General features: G+C 37.3%; 1 protein-coding gene across 2 annotated transcripts; it reads right to left on the bottom strand.

Moving 5' to 3' along the window:
- Positions 1-224: 224 nt before the first annotated feature.
- LOC127004142 (cyclin-dependent kinase 9-like) lies at positions 225-20,632 on the bottom strand. Of its 2 annotated transcripts, XM_050871560.1 has the most exons (10): positions 20,466-20,632; positions 18,148-18,229; positions 17,917-18,007; positions 17,589-17,624; positions 15,188-15,306; positions 14,523-14,686; positions 13,152-13,290; positions 9,643-9,813; positions 7,618-7,755; positions 225-7,403 (listed from the first exon to the last, which is right to left on the bottom strand). In XM_050871560.1, the coding sequence occupies exons 1-10, from the start codon at positions 20,561-20,563 to the stop codon at positions 7,293-7,295; spliced, it is 1,149 nt and encodes a 382-aa protein (XP_050727517.1). In that variant the 5' UTR covers positions 20,564-20,632; the 3' UTR covers positions 225-7,292. The 2 variants fall into 2 exon arrangements, with proteins under 2 accessions (XP_050727517.1, XP_050727518.1); XM_050871561.1 differs by lacking the exon at positions 17,589-17,624.
- Between the last annotated feature and the right edge of the window lie 251 nt (positions 20,633-20,883).

Below are 20,883 nucleotides of genomic sequence, written 5' to 3' on the forward strand. Positions count from 1 at the left end.
TACTACTGGTAATAATATCATTATTAATCAAAATAATAAGTAATAATAATAATTATAGTAATAATAATAATAATAATAATAATTATAATAATAATAATGTAATAATAATATTAGTAGTAATAAAACAGTTTTATTAAAGTAAAGGAGGATGAAAAAATAAATAATGTTTATCAAGAGAAGTGGCACTTAAAGCACAGTACTGAAGGGGCAAACACACTTCAGCAGAACAATGTAAAGTTTTATTGGACAGTCGATACAATTTATTTTTATTTTTTGTTCCTGCAGTGCAGCACACAACCCACCAAGGATGTGCAGAGTCGTCCTCCCCACACTCAGGCTACAGTGAGGAACATCCTCTCTCATGACCAGTGGGTGATGATGGGAATCCATGATGCTTATGATTAATATGAAAACAAAAAATCTAATACCTCATTACTTAAATTGCCATAATAATATGCAATAACCATGATGAATAATGGTTGTACGTATGATCATTATATCACATTCTTAAAACTGGAAGAAATCCCATGAAATTATCTATCACAAGGGTTGCAGAGTTTTACATTTCCTGACACCATCAGTCAAGTACAGTACTAACAAGTAGATAATGTACCTTTATTATCTATATGGCTGAACCAAGATGGCTACTATATTTTAGTGACATGTCAACAGTATTTCTCTGGATTATATTGGGTATTTCACACAATTTTTTTTAAACAACTATAGATCATCAGTGTTTGAATGTATGTTCAATACAGGGTATACACTTTTCCCTACTAGCCTACCACTTGACCTCCATGCAGTACCACACCATCCACACATGCATAAAACAACTCAACTGACAGAGATTCATGCATTTGTCCTCTGGAAAATGTCCACCAGTTACACAAATGCTTTTTCATAATTTTGTAAACATTTTGCAGAACTAGGATTGAAAAATAAAATAATAAAGTAATAATAAAAACGTATCATCTCATTGAGAAATACAAGTAATCAAGAATACCTTTTATGGCAATATTGTACAGAGGAACTTGTTAAAGTAGAAATCAAGAGGAAGAGGAGGAAGAGGAAGAAAAAGGAATACCTAATGAATGCAAGTACCTGATTTCGATAACCATATGGGCATTTTGAAAGTCGATGATGTCATGAAATGAAGTAAATGTTATCGTCATCTGCATTGATGTTATCCAGTAAATCATTATCTTGAGTGGCTCAATTAAGTCTCATCTATGTGTTTTGAAACATGCAATTCAAATTTTCATTCTCAAATTCATTTATAAAGAAAAATTACAATATTGTGATGCATATCCAAATATATATTTCAAAACCTAACATTCTCACTGTTCCATAATAGTTACTTACTTGCAAAAATACCTGATCTATATCATTACATTTGGCAATAACCCTCAACAGTCTCACTTACCATGATGTGGCCTACAAGTTATATGACCTAAAGTACAAGTCCTCACTGACTTGCTCATGCACCAACCAAACTCCATTTATAATTGTAGCATGCAGTCAAATTATAATCAAATTTAAACATATGATTATAATATATAATTACAGCCACTATCCACAAACGGAGGTTGTTTTTTGTGAATACTTAAAAAATACACACACAGTGAAGGTTAATGTAGGTAGGTCGGCAACCAAACTTTTCTTAGCCTTTTTATCTCTTCCTAAATTTCATTAGCATCAAATACTGTGCGTTTATGGCATAGTGGTTAGCACACCTGGCTACCAATTTGCAGCCCCAAGTTCAAATCCTGGCCAGGGGAATTGGCTCACAGCCAACCCAGCTGTTCATTCTTCCCTTCAAGATGGTCAATAAATGGGTACCTGAGGAAACCTTGGGAGGGTAAAATGTGGTAACCCTGATGTTGCACTTGCCCTGTGTCCCATGGTTATTGGTTATTATCCACCACAGGTTCAAGGGCCAATGAGAAAGAGATGAGCACTGAGACTATGAGCAGCTATAGTGTATGCCCCTAACTTTACTTTTAAATATTGTGAAACATGCATAGGTATGATCATGCTGTACATTGTTCAAAAAAATTAATTGCAATACACACATGGTAAAATACATTATGATACTCTATCAAAAAAATATTACATCTACATAAATACTGCACTAGCAGCAGCAATGTGAGATATATATAAAGTATGGAAATTTTTGCATAAAATATAGGTCACATACCTATATAACGAATAAACTGATAAAAAGACAAAACACAAGTTGGATGCATGACAGAAAATGATGAGGATGATCCTTTAGTGATTGAATAAGTGTTGATCATGAAAATGTGAAGCTGAAAATGCCTTCAAATACATAAATGAGGTATAGTATAAACACGAAAGAAAGGCACAGCAGCACATGTAAGCAAAACACACAGTCAATATTTCAGACAAGTAATCTCAACCTGTACTACTATCTGCTGTAGTGGATCACACACTTTACAAAACAAATACATTCATGAAATAGCACCAAATTTTAGCTGATTATATAAGTGGTTGACTGATCTTTTATAGAATGTCCTTCCAAACATAATAAAATTCTTCCTATTGATATTGGATGTTCTGTTTGTCCTTTACTTTGCATAAAATATAAACTTTTAATTGATAAACATGAGGTTCCAAGATTTACACAGTATATCTAAGCCTCTGTGGTGTAGTGGTTAGCATGCCTGTCTATGAATCAGTGAGCCTGGGTTCAAATTCCACCCCAGCTCATCCAACTGTTCAACCTCTCTTTCAAGCTGGTCAATAAATGGGCACCAAAGGAAACCTAGGGAAGGTAAACTGTGATAACCTGGTTGTTTTACCCACAGGCTCAAGGACCAATGAGATGGAGATGAACAGCAAGGCCACACACATCTTAACATATACCCAAATTTTATACTACAATGAACAAACGAGGAACAGTTATGGTGTTAGCAACTTATTTTAGGACAGTTTGTGTTTGATATATAGGCTACATTTTTTTCTGGATATGTGAAAAAAACATTTAAAAGATGCAGTACAGTTAGTGAGAATGACAAAAGCATATTTTGAGATACACAAATAACCAATATAAAGTCAGTTGTACAATCAGATGGAAATTATACTGTAAATAATCTGAAAGAATTATGAACACACAATTGCATAAAAAATTCTAATACATAAAATACTATATCACAGTTTCATGTAAAAAATTAGAACCAGCCACAAAAGTTGAAAGCTCACTCAAGTTCTCTGAATGTGGCCTCAAAATACATAAATCCAATCAACATGACCATGTTAACTTATTTCAAAGCAAATATTACCAGAGAACAAATGACAAATATTAGACAAGCTATATTGTCTGGGAAAACCTTTTATGAGGAGGAGACTTGACCCATTATATAATAGTGACTCATTTCTAGGAAAAGTACTGGGCTATTTCTTTTTCTTTTTTTTTCATGACGTATTTCATTACTTGATGAATACATTCCTGACAAACACCCAACATTTATCAACCTAACGAAATATTAGTAAGAAAAGTGGTGATAAGGAGATTGAAGACTTTCATCATAATAAAAAAAACACCTTACTCCCTGTAAAGTATCTTCACCATTACAAGAAGCCACATTCTTTGAAAATAACTATTTCTCAATTTTCTTTTTCATCCATCAATGACTTGCAATCTCCCTACTAGAGTTGAGCAACTGAGCAACTGAGTAATAACACTTCAGGACACTTTTATGTTAGGAAAAGGGAACTTCTAATTATCCTATTAGTCAAAGTAGAAATATATGAAAAGTGCCATTTTTTTTTCACATCGGACTCTCCACACACACATATGTAAACAGTATGGCAAAATCTTCCTGTCAGAGATGTTGCAAGGCTTCACCATATCAAAATAACAGAATTTTGTTAGGTAAGTGCCAGTGACACGAAGAAGCTTTAATCCCTCCAAGACTGTATGTAGCAAGAAACTGTTAGAAGGCACACAGCTCCTATGACACATGAAGCAGAGGTTAAGGAGCGCAACTACGAAGTATTTTTCGATTAATATTTTTAAAATCGGACGAGTACATGTTTTTCGCTCAGCATGGCCGGGAAAGCTTAAATTGCCAGGTGGTGAGGTTTGTTTTCGTAAAATTAAAACCCCTCCCCAGGAGTCCATTTTTAAACGTCCTGCAGTTGCATCATAGCCAGACACACGTCAACATATGTGGTATCATTCAATGCTTGTATAAACGTAAAAATTGGCTTAGAATATTTTTTCCACCTTTTTCCTCCACCACCATCAACTGCAGAATCAGCTACATTGCCTTGAGACATAACTGCAGCTCCAACAACAGATTATTCACAGATGTGTGAACATCGAGCCTGATTATAAGCAAAACTTTCATCACCATGTCACTTTCTTAGCTACAAACACTGTTTGAGAGAGAGAATTGCCCAGTACGGTCGTGTTGACCTTCTGACACTCTCACCTTTGATTGATTAACATTTTTAATAAAAGGGGGACCAGATGCCTTATCATTCTCCAGTAAGTCAACAAGGTAAACACAATCATATGTGAAAATTTCATGCCAATCAGATAAATACAATTGGCAAGACATGAATAAAATGGAAAAAAATCTTTAGGAGCCAATATCTCGAAAAGTAGTTTTTTACACTTCAAAAAATTTCACAAAATCGGTGAAAAGTCTGACCAAATTTTGTTAGGTATCATTTAAAACTACAACTAAAGGACCATTTTTGCTATTGATAAAATTTCAAAAAATGTCAAAAGAAAACAGGACACAGTGGAGAAAATTATAAGTGACAAAATTGTACGCTTTGTTTGAGTCTCTCCTAAACTTCACCCAAATTTAATGAAATTCACAGAATATCATACCATTACACCAACAAACATCATATTAAAATTTCAAAGCTATTGGACGTACCATATGTGCAGGAGGACCCCCCGTAATTGCACTCCTTAAGGGCTGAGTAACCCCCTCAAGCTATTTTTGTCTAGTACATACACTCGGAATGATCAAATGGACTTTTGAATTTCCCCACCCGGCCATTATAGGAAATGAGGGTCACTGATGATGATAATGATGATGACTTGGCTATGTGTTATCTATGGAACAACTAAAATGACTCCCCCATGACAGTCTAACCCCTAAAGTTTTTAAGCTTTTGCTCCATCCAGCATGTCTTTTACATCTTACACTAATGCTACTATTTTAGACGTCAGTATTTGTTGATAAATGGCAGCTTTTGTTACACTATTTAGAATGATGGCAAAGTTATACAACAGACTTATTAGTGGTTAGTTTCTAATATGCCTATTTCTTTTTACATTTTAGGAATATTGCAGCTATTACTACATATCACAAACATCAATGTATCTGGTCCATTTCATACAGCTGTAAGATTGGTGTCTAGCAGTAGTACCCCTGACAATATCCATTTATGGCAAGACTAATAGGTATTCAAGTGTATACTTTATGCAGTTTACCTCAGAATTAATCTCATGTATACATTAAGCTTTAGGAACACACAGGATTGTACAGTATGGCAATATTTAATCAATATAAGCAGACTAGCTGGGACTTTGCATGTATACAATAAGCACAATTGATTTTACAGTTGTTTTACATTAGATGTATTTTGGTTAAATACTTTTACAAACTTTGCTTAATGACAGCATGGATTTCAAGACTATTTCCTGAGTTTGTGATAGTTTTCTTTTATTGAAATGGTTTTCTTTGCAAGATATTCAATATGTCACTTCAGTGATTTTAAATTACGGTAAAAATAGCAAAATACTGAAACCTCGCCATCTATTCAATAATCTGCACAGTTACTCCCTCTCACATATTGCCAGGATACAAAGAGATATCCCTTCTGTCTTGAGCACTTACAACATATCTTTTTTCTATTCATAGCACACACAATGTGCATTTATGAATAATGGCTGTCACAAAACTGAATTAGGAAAAGCTGAGCCATAGCCATACAATGAGAGAGCATGAACAAGACATTAATACAAATTTTTACCTCGTATTAGAGTAAGGTAAATCTTCCCTTACAACTTCAAATTCTTCTCAAGACATAATCAGAAAAGAAATTAGCATTCAGCATCCCCCCTTCAACACTGTCGCAATCTGTGCATTCTTTTCAGCAAGTAGGTAACTGATACACAATAGCGCTAAAAACAACAGAATACAGTACATTGAAAAACAATAGAATACACTGTACTTACATTTTTCTAAACTTATAAATATATGAAACAATCAAGTGTTATCTGTCTGTTATAAAACACATGTACAGGATGTACATACAGCCTGGTGGACGGCCCCTGGCGAGAAACTCCCACCAGTGTTGGTCTCTAGGCTATTCATGTATCCCATATATGTTATCAGCAGACAGATAATATTTGTTACATATATTTATATGTTTAGGAAAATGTGAGTACAATGTATTCTATTGTTTTACAATGTATTTTGTTGTCTTTATCATTATTGTGTATCAGCTACCTACTTGCTGAAAGGAATGCATGGATTGTGAGTGTTGGAGAGGGATGCCGAGCGCCAGTTCCTGAGGTGGAACGGACTATAGTGGTACTGCTTTGAATTACAGCCAATCCTTCACAAGTACTTTTTCAACAAACACCAATATTAATGAGAGGCATTTAACCCAACTGGTCCACATAAAAAAAAATAATAATAAATAAAAAAATAAAATAAAAATAAAATAAAATGTAAATAAAATGGTGTTTCAGGGAATTCACATGTTTATATTAAATGTATATTTGTAGTCTAATTTACTTTTCAGGCATGCAATCTTTTTTTCTCTCATTTTCTAAGCATGATCTCATTTAATTTTCAGATGTAAGCAGTCATTTTATTTTCAGACATAGTCTCACTAAACTCATTTAATTTTCAGATTTATACTGTCATTTAATTTTCAGTCGTATGGAGATTCATTTAATTATCCGTCATATGAACTCATTTAATTTTCAGCTGTGTTTTCACTGGTCCAGTAACTTTATTCAATATAACAAGGGATGTCGTGTTCCATTTCATGTACCAAAACAAATACCATTAACTAAACCAAATGCCTTCAAGACATAAGATAAACAAATTATCCAATCATAGCAATAATGTAACGAATAACTTGTACACCACAACCTTTCTGCATACATGGAGAGTCAAGTAACAGTAACAATTATGTATTTCATATTTGTCCACCCATAATACATCTTTTCACATGAACTTAAATGTCAAAATAAAAGTTCATGAATATCATTTATCAATAGCTTAAATATATTATTAATATACACGTTCCTGATAGGAGGAGACATTGTCTGGTTGCCTGGGCTGAATGACTGGTCGGTTTGATGCTCCAGGTCGTCTTGCAGGAGCTAAATATTCAAACATACTCTGAAAAGAAGGTAATTAAAACTCTTGAGTAAACATTTAAATAAACAAGTCCAAAGCAATATTAAGTGTTATCTATTGTTTTCATAACCTGCACTAACACTTTGGTTCAAAACATGAGGAGGGTGTGGCTCATCCTTTTCTAGATTTGATTATACCCAACTTGTTCACTAAAACTTATTAATACAAATCCTGAAAAACTGAAGTCTTCAAGTACCTGTGTGTGCTGCGACAGCATTTTAGACAAATCTCCCGGCATGGGATCTGTCCAGAAGAAGTCATGGTCCAAGGCAGAGGATGAATCTGTTCTTTTACTTGGGTCTAAGGTAAGGAGTTTATCTAAAAGATCCAAGGCCTAGAAAAAAGAATGAGAATAAATTGAATCAAGCTTTGCTTAATTAAAAGTAACACCAAAGATTAATTTGTGACTAAAACATTCACCAAAAACTGAACATTTTGATGAACAATTTCTTATCCATAAAAATTACATGCCTATCATGTATTACCCAACCGACCCCAACACTATTACAATACATGCCTTGCATTACTCTGGCCTGGAAGCCTCAGCCCCTGGTTCCAAACCCTCCAATGAAGTAGATGATTGGCTCACATGAAGTATTTGTGTAGCAAAGAAGTGTTCAAACTAAATGTATTTATGGTCACAAAAACCCAAAGCTGATTTGGGAATCCATAGTCAGGAAAATAAATATAATACAAAGGCATTAACACCTGCCTGCGCCAATACGGGCTGGGGCCGACTACCATCCAGGCCCCTCAGGCAAGCCTACTGACGCTATAGGCGTAGAAAAAAAAAAAAAAAAAGGCATAGAAACAAGTATCTTTAAACAATGGCTGAAGTTAATTAAAATATCATTATCATCATATGAAGCTATTACTAGTACACTGGAAGACAAAGGCCTTTCCTAGTGTTATCTACCTTTCTCTGATGATAGTGTACTTAATTCTGCTCCAACAAATGCTCTAATTTCATTTTTCCATCTGGTTCTGTCAACTCTTACTTCATTTCCTGGGTTGCCACCTAGTAACTTTGGCTGTCCATCTACTGTCAATTCTATGCATATTATGACCTGCCCAAATCCATTTTGGTTTCTAGGTAGCGTGCCACATGTCCGTACAGCCAGAGATGGCGTCCCCAGACTAAGCAGGTAATAGGCCTCAAATCAATTTCACAAAATAATTGCCAGTTTGACATGGTCACTCCAGTGATATCCCATGATACTGAGTAGGCACTTATTATAAAAGTCATCAATCCACCTCTTCAAGTCACTTTTTTTTAAAGTGCTGCCCATAGTGCCAGTAGGCTTTCTTGAGGGGCCTCTTGGGCAACCCCAGCCCATTAGCAGCTCAGGTGAATTTTATTTATAGTGGCTGGCGTGATATGACTTGCTTGACCCATGCTGCCCCCAGTGCTCCTCTTGAACAAAGTTGCTGAAGTTAGGATTGATAGAAGATCTGGGCAGCATGTGGGTAATCTTGCGCCACTCAACAATGTTTTGAAAAATCATCGTGTTTAGGTGGAACTCGAACCTAGGTCCATGGACTCACCACTCCCGAATGCTGACCACTCAGCTACTGCCTCACAACCATACAGTTAGCACAAGCAACATGAAGATCCAGATCTTTGTCCTTCTGCACAGGTATCAACATCATCATATACTCATGTTGAGTGAGTCCATAACACTGTAGGCCAAGTCAATCTGCAGTAAGGCTTCTTAACAAGACACAATGCTTTTCTGCACTACACTAGAAAGGTATGTGAAAGTTTCTACTGCACTACACTAGAAAGGTATGTGAAAGTTTCTACTGCACTACACTAGAAAGGTATGTGAAAGTTTCTACTGCACTACACTAGAAAGGTATGTGAAAGTTTCTACTGCACTACAATAGAAAGGTATGTGAAAGTTTCTAAGATATCAATGTCCTCATCACACACATGAGCAGATTGTACGTTTCATCCAGCAAGCCTCTAACACCTGTACCTATATAGATAAGATAGATTATAAATATGGTTTCATAAATCAGCTCAGGGTTCTGGTGTCTGTAAACACTTAAAGTTAAAGGTATGTGCAGCTACATATTTCAGGTGAGCTAATCAGAGGGCGTGGCATCTGGGCCCAGATTACCGTCAAGCAGCTAAGTTCCTAAGCAATTAAAACAAAAACTTTATGAAATTATATGTATTGTACAGGTGAATTCCTGCTCCCATTACATCACCCATTACCTGGTTATCTCTAACATAATGCTTTAGTCTTTCACAGACTCTTCGCTGCTGTCCCTTGACTAGTTCCATCTTGTTGAACAGATCATAGTTTTCTACAGAAGGCCAAACTTCAGGTGTGATGGATCCACACAGCTTGGTTATGAGGGCTAGTTGGTGTTGTTCTGTACTCCCCTGAGAAACAAAGGAAAACAAGTTATTTTCTTATCCATTAACACACATAAACTGCTGTATGCCTCCTAAAAGGCCCAGTAGAAAACCCTTGAATGCCTCTGGAATGCTTGATTTTAAAAGCGCTTCCCGAACATTTCTGCCGTGTAAGCAACCCAAAAGCTTTGCATGTAGGTAGCAATAATTTTTATGCCTATGGCACATTTACCTGTCAGGTAACATATCAAAACTGAACCTAAATTTCTCCACAGTTTGGGCATGAGAATTAATAGAATATACTTTTTACATTATTTCCTATGTAATTACTGCAAAGATGGTCTTTACTTGTAAAATGTGGAGTCAAGCATACTAGAATCATTGACGCATGAATGGATAGAAGTTTTTGTAAAAATCATTAATAAACAACCTTGTAGAACACCACTGTTTATAGGTTTAGCAGTAGAACAGTGGCCATCTACCACAGCAAAGAAAGGCCTAAAAGGAGACGAGATTCAAGTAGAGAGGAAGGGATAAAAGCAATTGGAGGGTAATTTAGAAGGCAAAGATTTGTAGCAGACTACATGCTTGGCTCAAGTATACTGGGAGTACACCTAGGGTTGCAAAGGGTGGGAAAGTTTCTGGAAATGTAAAAACTTTCCAGGGAACATTTCTGGGAATTTTGGGATTTTTTTGAAATTTTCAAACATGAATTTGAATTAATAAATAAACCAATTTTGGTTAATATAACTATTGATTAAAAATCTTCATGCAACAAAAATTGTGTTTCCATTCAATTACAATACTGACATTCATGCTACTGTAGGCTTACTTGAAGTTATACAATTCTGGGTAGGATTAACCTACATACTTATTTCCTAGGTAAGTAGTAGTTTTATAATTACTTAATTACACTTTTATCTCTCTCTCTCTCTCTCTCTCTCTCTCTCTCTCTCTCTCTCTCTCTCTCTCTCTCTCTCTCTCTCTCTCTGTGGTGGGGGGGTATGTGAGTGTATGTGTGTAATTCACCACGGCCTGATCACGAGTTGGACTCGCAATCACCAGCAAGTACACTCCCGACGTGAGCAAGCTCATGCTCATTATAGTTGATCTCTGGGTACTGCCAGGACCTTACACACCACACATCCCATCACCCTTGCTCAAGGGGGGACAGTAACCACTCCTAGTCAACGGAATGAATCCAGCCTGAGCGGGGCTCGAACCGCCACCTGTCAGGCCGTGAAGCCTTGCAGCGCACTAACCGATTGAGCTACTGGAGTGGTGTGTGTGTGTGTGTGTGTGTGTGTGTGTGTATTTACCTAGATGTAATTTTACAGGGCCTGGGCTTACGCTCGTGTGGTCCTGTCTCCGTATCTATAATTATCCAACTTTTCCTTGAAGCTCTGCACACTCTTCGCCGATACTATTTCTTCACTTAGTCTGTTCCAAACCTCTATATTTCTTTGTGGGAAGCTATATTTCTTTATGTCTCTTGAGCATCTTCCCCTCCTCAACTTTTTACTATGTCCTCTAGTATTCCTGCTGGAAGGTTCTTCTCTTAGTAGCAATTTCTCGTTATCTACTTCTTCCATTTTACTCAATAGCCTATATATTTGTATTAGGTCTCCTCTTTCTCTTCTTTGTTCTAGTGTTGATAAGTCCATTTCCTTTAGTCTCTCTTCATATGTCAGTCCCTCCAGTTCTGGAAACATTTTGTTGCCATCCTCTGTATTCTTTCTAGTTTTTTTATGTGTTTCTTCATATGTGGAGACCACACTGTTTCCACATATTCTAGTTTAGGTCTGATCATAGTAGTAATTAATTTTTTCATCATTTCTTTGTCCATGTAGTGGAATGCTATACCTATATTTCTCACCATGTTATATGTATCACCGAAGATCCGATTTATATGACTTTCTGGTTGCATATAATCTTGCATTATTACTCCCAGGTAATATCTCCCATTTTATATGTCCATTTTGGTCTTTTTACACTTTTTCCCATTTCCATAACATGACATTTCTTCACATCGAATTTCATCTCCCATTTCTGACTCCATTTCCAAATCTTGTTTAGGTCTTCTTGCAGCTCCTTGCAGTCTTCACTGTTTCTTATATGTCTTTGCAGTTTAGCATCATCTGCGAACAGGCTCATGTAGCTATTTATTCCCTCTGGCATATCATTAATAATTTAATATAGACTAGGAAGAGTACTGGTGCTAAAACCGACCCCTGGGGCACTCCACTTTCCACCGTTCTCCATTCCGATCTAGTGTCCTTAACCACGGTTCTCATCTCTCTCCCTCTTAAGTAGCTTTCCATCCAGCACTTCATTTTCCCTCTCAATCCTCCTTTATTTTCTAGTTTCCACAGCAGTCTTGAATGTGGAACTTTGTCAAATGCCTTCATTAAGTCTAGGTAAATGCAATCCACCCATCCGTCTCTTTCCTGTAATTTGTCCGTCACTCTTGAGTAAAAGCTCAGCAAGTTTGTCACACATGAGCGGGCTTTCCTAAACCCATATTGATTGTTTGTGAATAGATTATGTTCTAGAAATCTCATCCATTGTTCTTTTATTAATTTCTCACATATTTTACATACTACGCTGGTCAGAGACACAGGTCTGTGTGTGTGTGTGTGTGTGTGTGTGTGTGTGTGTGTGTGTGTGTGTGTGTGTGTGTGTGTTCAAGCTGCTGTTGAGTGGCAGAACACCCACATGCTGCTGTAAATTCTGTCTCTGAGAGCGAGTGCATCAGAGAGCACCAGTGAGCAGCATGAGCCTCATAGGCATCACTTAAAAAATCCTGCCTGCACCACCAATGGGGTGAGGAACATTCACTTACAGCCCCCTTAACCCTTTCCAACCATGATGCAGACGTTGGCGTCACAGTATGGAAAGGGTCAAGAGGAAATGGAAGAGGATTAATCCTCTTCTAAACCTCTCAATCCTCCTCTAAATTTCTCTTAATCCTTTCCCACTTCCTCATACTAAGAGGTTTAGAAGAGGATTAAGAGGAAATGGAATAGGATTAAGAGGTTTAGAAGAGGACTAACCCTTTCCATACGGTGACACTGTTGGACGCCCATCGGATGCCGACGTCGCCGGAGTGAAGGGGTTAAACAAAAAAAGAGACAAAAGTAACCTTGGCCTAAAAAAATAAAAATAAAAATAAAATAAAATTAAAAAAAGGTGCCATAGGCAAACTTGTAATTTTTTTCCTGAATTCTCAAAGTTCCAGAAAATTCCCAAAATTCCCATGAAAAGTTTCCCAGTTCAAAATTCCTGGGAATTTTACAACCCTAAATACACCTAAATAAAGCTACCCAGCCCCAAAGTAAAGTGCTGCAAAATGTTCCATGTAATACCTGCAAAATAGGAGTCCGTGTCCACATTTCTGCCATGATGCACCCAGCCCCCCACATGTCTACTGGAGGACCATAATTTCTCTCCCCAAGGAGGAGCTCTGGAGGCCGGTACCAAAGAGTGACAACACGATTTGTATACCTGCAACAATAAATAGTTTTCAATACTTTACTGATTACTTTGTACACTTCAGCTGAGGGAACTTTCTACAAGATTGCATAGCAATTTTCTGGGTTAGAGTAAACCCCTTCGAAACAATCCCATGTGGAGAGAAGATTGTTTCACTCCATCTGTCCACTCATGAACATAGATGTGATACAAGCCTATTGCTGGCTTGTGTTTGGGTGAAAATCAATGTGGTTGATATCGTCAGCTACTTGTCATAGATATTCAAACTATTTCCGCAACAACATATGTTTATGTATACAAAAAATTTTCACACTTTATACAAATCCCAAACATGCCAATTTACAATGATAATATACCATGAAGCACACTAAAGACAATCTTGTATCGAACACTGTGGTCAATACTATAGTTGCAAACTAACAATGAATTTTAAAAATATCTATGCTTATTTCATTTCAGATACATAAAAAGGCATCTGGCTCTGTAAGTGCAAATAGAAGGTATTTTAACAATTTACAACAAGTAAATCATATGGGTAATAATCAAAATATCATGAAATGAAATGGCAATGATACTGCAGACTTTTTACAAAATCACCTATCCTAGCCTCAGATACATTTTATGCTATTCTGAATATTGGCCATGTAATTTTTGTTCAATAGATTATTGAAATACCTGTTTTTATACTTACAGTCAGATGTCTTTTCATATACCTGAAAGTGTTTGTTTGAGTATGCTTTGACTAAACTGTTTGATACTTAAGCTAGTCTTTCATGTACTTGTGTGGTATATATTATTGATGATAATCAGCATGTTTGGGATTTATATAAAGCATGTATAATTTTTTTTTTGTAATATACATTCAAATATATTACTGAGGAAATAATCATAATATTTACCACAAGTAGCTAACGATACAGAACACACTGATTTTCACCCAATCACGAGATAGCAATGCACATGTGCTACATCTACCAAAATTCACACATGTGGATGGATAGATGAAATGAGACAAATAGTAGACAAACGGGTGGAGAATGAGGCTGTGAAGATGTAGATGGAAAATGAAAAACTTAACCATAAAGTGACACCAGCCTGTGGTACTTATTCCACTTACACCATCTTTACTTTATCATGGAGAATAATGTTAATGTATCCATTTTATTTGTATCACAAGCAAATTTTTCTTCAGCATGCTAAATAAGCTAAGGTTGGGTAATCTCCCTGCAGAAAAAAATACAAACCTGTTCGGTCCTTGTCTGCTGGTGCTGAATGCTCGTGCCAGGCCAAAATCTGCCAGTTTCAATATCCCATTCTTTGTTATTAAGACATTTGAAGCCTTTAAATCCCTGTGAAGGATCTTGTTTGAATGAATGTAATACAGACCATTGAGCAACTGTTGCATAACCTGTGGGTGGGAAAGTGCATTAATATACAAGAACAATTGTACACCTTTGAGAAAACTTTGCAACTCAGATGAAACTGCAAAGGACTTCATGAGTTCCAACTTTGAATAGCTCTGAACTGAATTTCAAATTTATTACACATGTAAATATACACTGTGTGCAATATTTGGACACATTATTTCAGGCATATAGCTCTGAGGTTACTCTGTATTAATTAATATATTCTAAATCGTCAATGTCTTAATAGGTGGTCACTCTCATACTGAAAAGTGTGCCAATCCTATGATAGGAAAATAAGTAACATGCAATGATGAAAAAAAAAAAAAATATATATATATATATATATATATATATATATATATATATATATATATATATATATATATATATATATATATATATAAAATATTACTCCCTGATGATTTAGTCATGCATTTGATTCAGTAAAAAATCATTTCAATTTTTCATTCTTCAAGAAAGCACAAGGAAATAACAATCATTACCTTTTTAATCTCGCCCAGGTTGAACTTCACATTGACATTGGAGAGCAGGCCAGCCAAGTCGTGTTCACAGAATTCAAACACCAAGAAAAATGTGGAGAGACTAGACATATGAGGTGTGGCTGAAAATCAGTGAAACAAGAAAAAGATTATTTAAAGGCAGCATCAAATATTCTTAACATAAAAAAACATACCTTAAAATTTACATTAAAACACAAATATTTGCAGACACACCCAGACAGGGCTAGACACCTATAGATAGTGACTGAGAAAATCTACAACATAAACTTGGTGGGTGACTGATTATACAGAAGTGAACTGGGAAGAGATGCAGGAGGAAGTGAATATTTGTGGGGCATTATACTGTTAGATATAGCAGTGAATAATGTAATGACCCAGTGGGATAAAAAAAAAAGAGATGAGATTTAAAAGGTGATTAGAACCCAGCAAGACTTGACTTACAAACCAAAGAACCAGACATAACTGAATCTGAAAGTTCTATATCCTGAAGGAAGATGCAATCGAGTGCTGTTGAGTTGCAAAGAAGAGAAGGAAGTGTGGCACAGACAAGTTATAGAGACACAGATACAACTTTGGAAGAGCAAACTTTGCATGACTGTGGATTTCTTGCAAGCAGTTTGAAGGGAATTCATAAAACAAGACATAGAAGTGGAAAATCTTTCTTAACCTTTAAAGCTCAGGTGTTTAAAAATGTGCCAGGAATAAATGGGAGAAAGAGAACTGGAAACAGGAGTGGCTCAAAGAAAAGTGTGAGATAGCAAATAGGGATACAGCATGGATGAAATGGAGAAAAAGAGAGGTAACAATAGAACAAGAGCTTAGTAACTGGATATTAACATGTAAAAATCTGCAAAGTAAGAATGAAATTTTGAAAAGGGCATAACTGACAAGTACAGGAACATAAACGTGAGAATTGAAAACAAAAGTGGCAGACATGGCTCAACAACATCTATGCTTGATATCCTTAGTTTGCATTTACCAGTTGACCATCTGCCTGTAGTTACATTCATTACTGGTATGATATTTCTATACTCACTTTTATAGATACATGTATTAGTAAGTGATTCACGGTAGTACGATAGATTTAAGTGCCTGGAGGACATTAAAGTGGCAAATGCTACTCAACGGGACACCAACTCAATATCCTTTCTTTACATTTACATGCTGAATCTGTATAGAAACCTACATTAGTAACTAATTCACAGTAGTATGACACACTTAAGTGCCCAAAGAATTCAAAACAAAAGAGGATGCTGCTCACTGCCGCCTAAGTTCAAGTTTTTTATTCATTATTCAATCACTTTTACACTCTTGAATAGGGTGGATTTCCAGTATAGCTTACTGGCTCAACACAGTAATCAAACTTTCAAAAAGCAATTCTACACATTTAATGAAAAAAGGCAAGCTAACTGGCAACAGTAATCTAAAATATTACACAATATGTATGTACACATTTAAGGTGATTTAGGGGTGCCATTTGATAGTCCAAAAATTTGCCAATCCGAACAAGCCCATTTCCTCTACTATTCTGATAAAAGGACTTTTACTGTATACAGCAGCTTCATATCCAACGCGTGTTTATGCAGGGCGTTTCATGTCCAATGCAGCATTTTTTTATATATATTTTTTTAATTAGGCAAGAATGTATGTCACAATAAGAAGAAACAGCTTACTGTACCCATTGTGGACATTTCATTGAAGACACAGAAAAACTTAGAGAGAGAGAGAGTGAATTACCAATACACAAATGGCAAATGAAATTAAAGGAATTCAACAACTCTGAACAAGAATATGAAGCTTACTGAATTAGTGCACCCATTGCAGAGCTGACATGACCATCACCGCTACTACAACAACATGCAGCCACCCAGCAAGTGTTGCAGACGCGGACACAGACAGGCGCATGTCTGGCAACCGCCAGACTTAGCTGAATCCCAATTTTTTTACCTTGATTCTATTTTGGTTCCCAGACTTGATCAGGCATAAGTCTGACAATTGCCAGACCCCTGAATATGTTTGGGAAATCCAATATCCAGGAAATCAAGGGTCAAGTGTATTTTTTCAAAATTTCTCTGAGAAAATTAATTTTTCCTGTATTTTTTATCCAACCCTAATATCATCCCACACAACACAATCTCTGACCAAATTCTCACGTTGGATGCAAGACCACTGTACATAATATGGTAAGTAAGGGACTATACCCCAACTTCAGCTCAAAAAAATATCAGGTCTATGGAGCAAGGATTCATGCATAAGCCAAAATTTTGAAGTCTCCTAGCTGACAACCCGAATACACACCCACACACATACCTTCGCACCCATGAAAGCACCCACACCCATCGACACTCAAGCAATCTAGAAGCAAATAAGCTAAAGGTGTTACCTTTGACAGGTTTCTGGAGGCCTGGGGGTGGGGGACCTGCAAAATAATACACAATACCCATTTACACAACCTCAACATGATAATCTCAAGTTGACTGAACAGGGATTGAGGAAGCGAAGGGCCTTCATCTAGTAGTCCACAACCAATACGCCCTTCCTCTGACTGTATCTAATAATGTTTAATAACTATGAGCTGGTTTCAAGCAGCATTTTGATAAGAACACTCCAAATTTCTTATCTATTTCTTATTTCTAAGACTATGTCAAGCCTTACTCATTAATACCTAACATAAGGAAGCACACACAAAAATATAAAAAACACATTCCTACCTTTTGTGCGAGCTATTTCCAGAAGATTGACAACATTTTCATGCCTTAGCAACTTCAAGATTCTGATTTCTCTTAAAGCTGTGATGGGAAACTGGAAGAGAAAGAAGTATTTTGGTAAACAAAAACAAAAATAAATAAATTAATTAATCAAAAAAAAAATCATAATACAAAGCAGAATTATCATTCCTTTGTTCCTCACTGATAAATTTTTTAAAGCAGAAAAATACTCACGCCTTCCTTCTCATTTTCCATAAGAATCTTCTTAAGAGCTACAACTTTGCCAGTTCTCCTGTCCCGAGCCTTAAACACTTCCCTGAAATGCAAGTAAAAACTGTTAAGCTTGTATACAACTTGAAGACATGCAAGATTCCTAAAATAATTCCTGTTCATGGAGATGCCTACTTTAATTGAAGCCTCCCACAATGCAGACATTTATATCTCTGCTCACCCTCCCTATCTCCTACAATAACTCACTAGTGTTAAGTGACCTGTAGCAAACATCACTAGTAAGTTTTTCTTTTCCTTTGAGAAGATTCACCCAAACTGATTCAGAGTCGAGGTCTCTTCAAACTGAAATATTAATTGAGTATTTAAGCGTCTCTTAAATGAGGGCTTACTCATGAGAGGACACCTTTTTCACGATAATGTTTAGAGAATTTCAATTAACTAGCAGCTTATTTTATCAGATTTGAGCAGCCCATTTCACACACGATCTTCATTTCTTAGTAAAATGTCACTCTTTTTGTCATGGAGATAGTTGTTACCACCACTAAACAGCTTCGAAAGTGGCATAGCAAATTTATGGCAGAAATTTCTGTGGAGACATGCTGTTAGAAATAGCCAATCTGCAATGTCAAAGTACAATTATACCTGGAATGATGAACACTGAAGATGTTAAACACTTAACCCTTTCACTCCGGCGACGCCAACATCGACGTCCGATGGCGTCTCAGTATAGAAAGGGTTAGTTCTCTTCTAAACCTCTTAAGAGGAAATGGAAGAGGATTAAGAGGAATTTAGAGGAGGATTGAGAGGTTTAGAAGAGGATTAATCCTCTTCCATTTCCTCTTGACCCTTTCCATACTGTGACGCCGACGTCTGTGTCACTCATGGAAAGGGTTAATTTTACTCACCGAGGAGAAATAGGGTCTAGGGGGGGCACAGCCCCCCTTTGTTAGGAGGGGGGTCGAGGGGGGCGAAGCCCCCCTGTTAGAGGTTAGGTTATGTAAAGTTCAATTGGGGTAGTTTAACCCTTTCCATCCGTGATGCAGACGTCGGTGTCACAGTATGGTAAGGGTCAAGAGGAAATAGAAGAGGATTAATCCTCTTCTAAACCTCTCAATCCTTCTCTAAATTCCTCTTAATCCTCTTCCATTTCCTCTTAAGAGGTTTAGAAGAGGATTAAGAGGTTTTTGAGAGGACTAACCCTTTCCATACGGTGACGCCATCGGACGCCCGTCAGCGTCACTGGAGTGAAGGGGTTAACCCTTTCCATCCGTGACGCAGACGTCGGTGTCACAGTATGGAAAGGGTCAAAAGGAAATGGAAGAGGATTAATCCTCTTCTAAACCTCTCAATCCTCCTCTAAATTCCTCTTAATCCTCTCCCATTTCCTCTTAAGAGGTTTAGAAGAGGAAATAGAAGAGGATTAAGAGGTATAGAAGAGGACTAATGGTGACGCCTTCGGACGCCGACGTCGGCGTTGCCGGAGTGAAGGGGTTAAATATGCTCCCCCACCCAAAACCATAGATTTCCCACGGGTCCCCCAAGATCGTTAGGGGAGGGGGATTAGACCTTTTTTTTTACTTTTAAGTACTTGTGCCTTCATACTATGGTTCAGGGACATGTATTTTGTCCCTTAACTATAATATGGAGGCGTAATATCGTATTTTGGAGGCGCAGTGACTTTCCACAATTACCCAATAAAGTCTACTGGGTGCAATTCTGAAGTCTTACCATATTCAATTTAGCCGGACCGCTCCATTAGTATGAAGACTTGAATATTCCTTTCCCTTCCATGGAATGGTTAGCACGTCTAGCTATAAACCAGCTGGCCCAGGTTCAATCCTTGCTTGGGGTAATTTGCATTCAGCTCACCCAGCTGTTCATCCTGCCTTTGAGGAAGACCAGTAAATGGGCGCCTGGGGAAGCCCGGTGAGGGTACACTGTGGGAACCATGTCACACTGGCCCTGTGTTCCGGGGTGAAGGGTTCCCATCCACCACAGACTCAAGGGGAAATGAGACGGAGACGAGCACGATGACCACACGCGGCTTGGCAAAGGAACCAAACTTTTCCTCCAACATGAAACCACATGACGCAATGCTTATCTCCTTCAACTATCATGCAAAAACTCAACGGACAACCTTACCATGTCTCGAACTTGAACAGCTACTATTTCAGGTTAGCAGGTACAGAATCTAGAAGGCTACAGAGATGGAAACAGCAGAAAATGGGGCCACACTAAGGCTGCCTCCTTCCAACACAACATGAGGCACACAGAACCCCGGCTCCCACCTATCTCCCACTCCCTCAGCTAATTGCACTCACCCAAATGTCCCCTGGCCGATCTTTGCAAGCTTCTCATATTTGATCACGTCGTCGCAGAAGGGAAACTCGAGGTCGTCATGATACGCCACCTTACTCATGGTCCTGCAGCCTCTCTCCCTCCTCCCCGGGGCGAACAGCTGGCCTGGCCCGCGTCCGTTTCCTGTCCTTCCTCTTCGTCTGTCAATTACATGCTTTTGACAAGGCTTTCGTAGGAGTTGTGGGCACCTCCAGGGATGGTTTAATGACCCTAGTGGTAGTTTAAACCTAAAATACCACTCATTAGAACCCGACTGATCTCCCATTTGACCTCTCAATTTCACATATTTGACAAGGCTTTAGTAGGAGTTTTAAGCATTTCCAGGGGTAATTTAATGACCCTGGTGGTAGTTTGACTCTTCCTCTGTACCATGAACCTAAA

This window comes from Eriocheir sinensis, chromosome 27 (genome assembly GCF_024679095.1).
Source record: "Eriocheir sinensis breed Jianghai 21 chromosome 27, ASM2467909v1, whole genome shotgun sequence".
In the NCBI taxonomy this organism is placed as follows: Eukaryota; Metazoa; Arthropoda; class Malacostraca; order Decapoda; family Varunidae; genus Eriocheir; species Eriocheir sinensis.

What these genes read in the sequence shown, in the direction of transcription:
- LOC127004142 (XM_050871560.1), bottom strand. Translation starts at nt 20,563, where the DNA reads ATGAGTAAGGTGGCGTATCATGACGACCTCGAGTTTCCCTTCTGCGAC. An exon ending in GGAAATAGCTCGCACAAAAG is followed by an intron (nt 17,625 to 17,916) that starts GTAGGAATGTGT and finishes ATTATTTTGCAG; the next exon opens with GTCCCCCACCCCCAGGCCTC. An exon ending in TGCTGTCGCAGCACACACAG is followed by an intron (nt 7,404 to 7,617) that starts GTACTTGAAGAC and finishes CCTTCTTTTCAG; the next exon opens with AGTATGTTTGAATATTTAGC.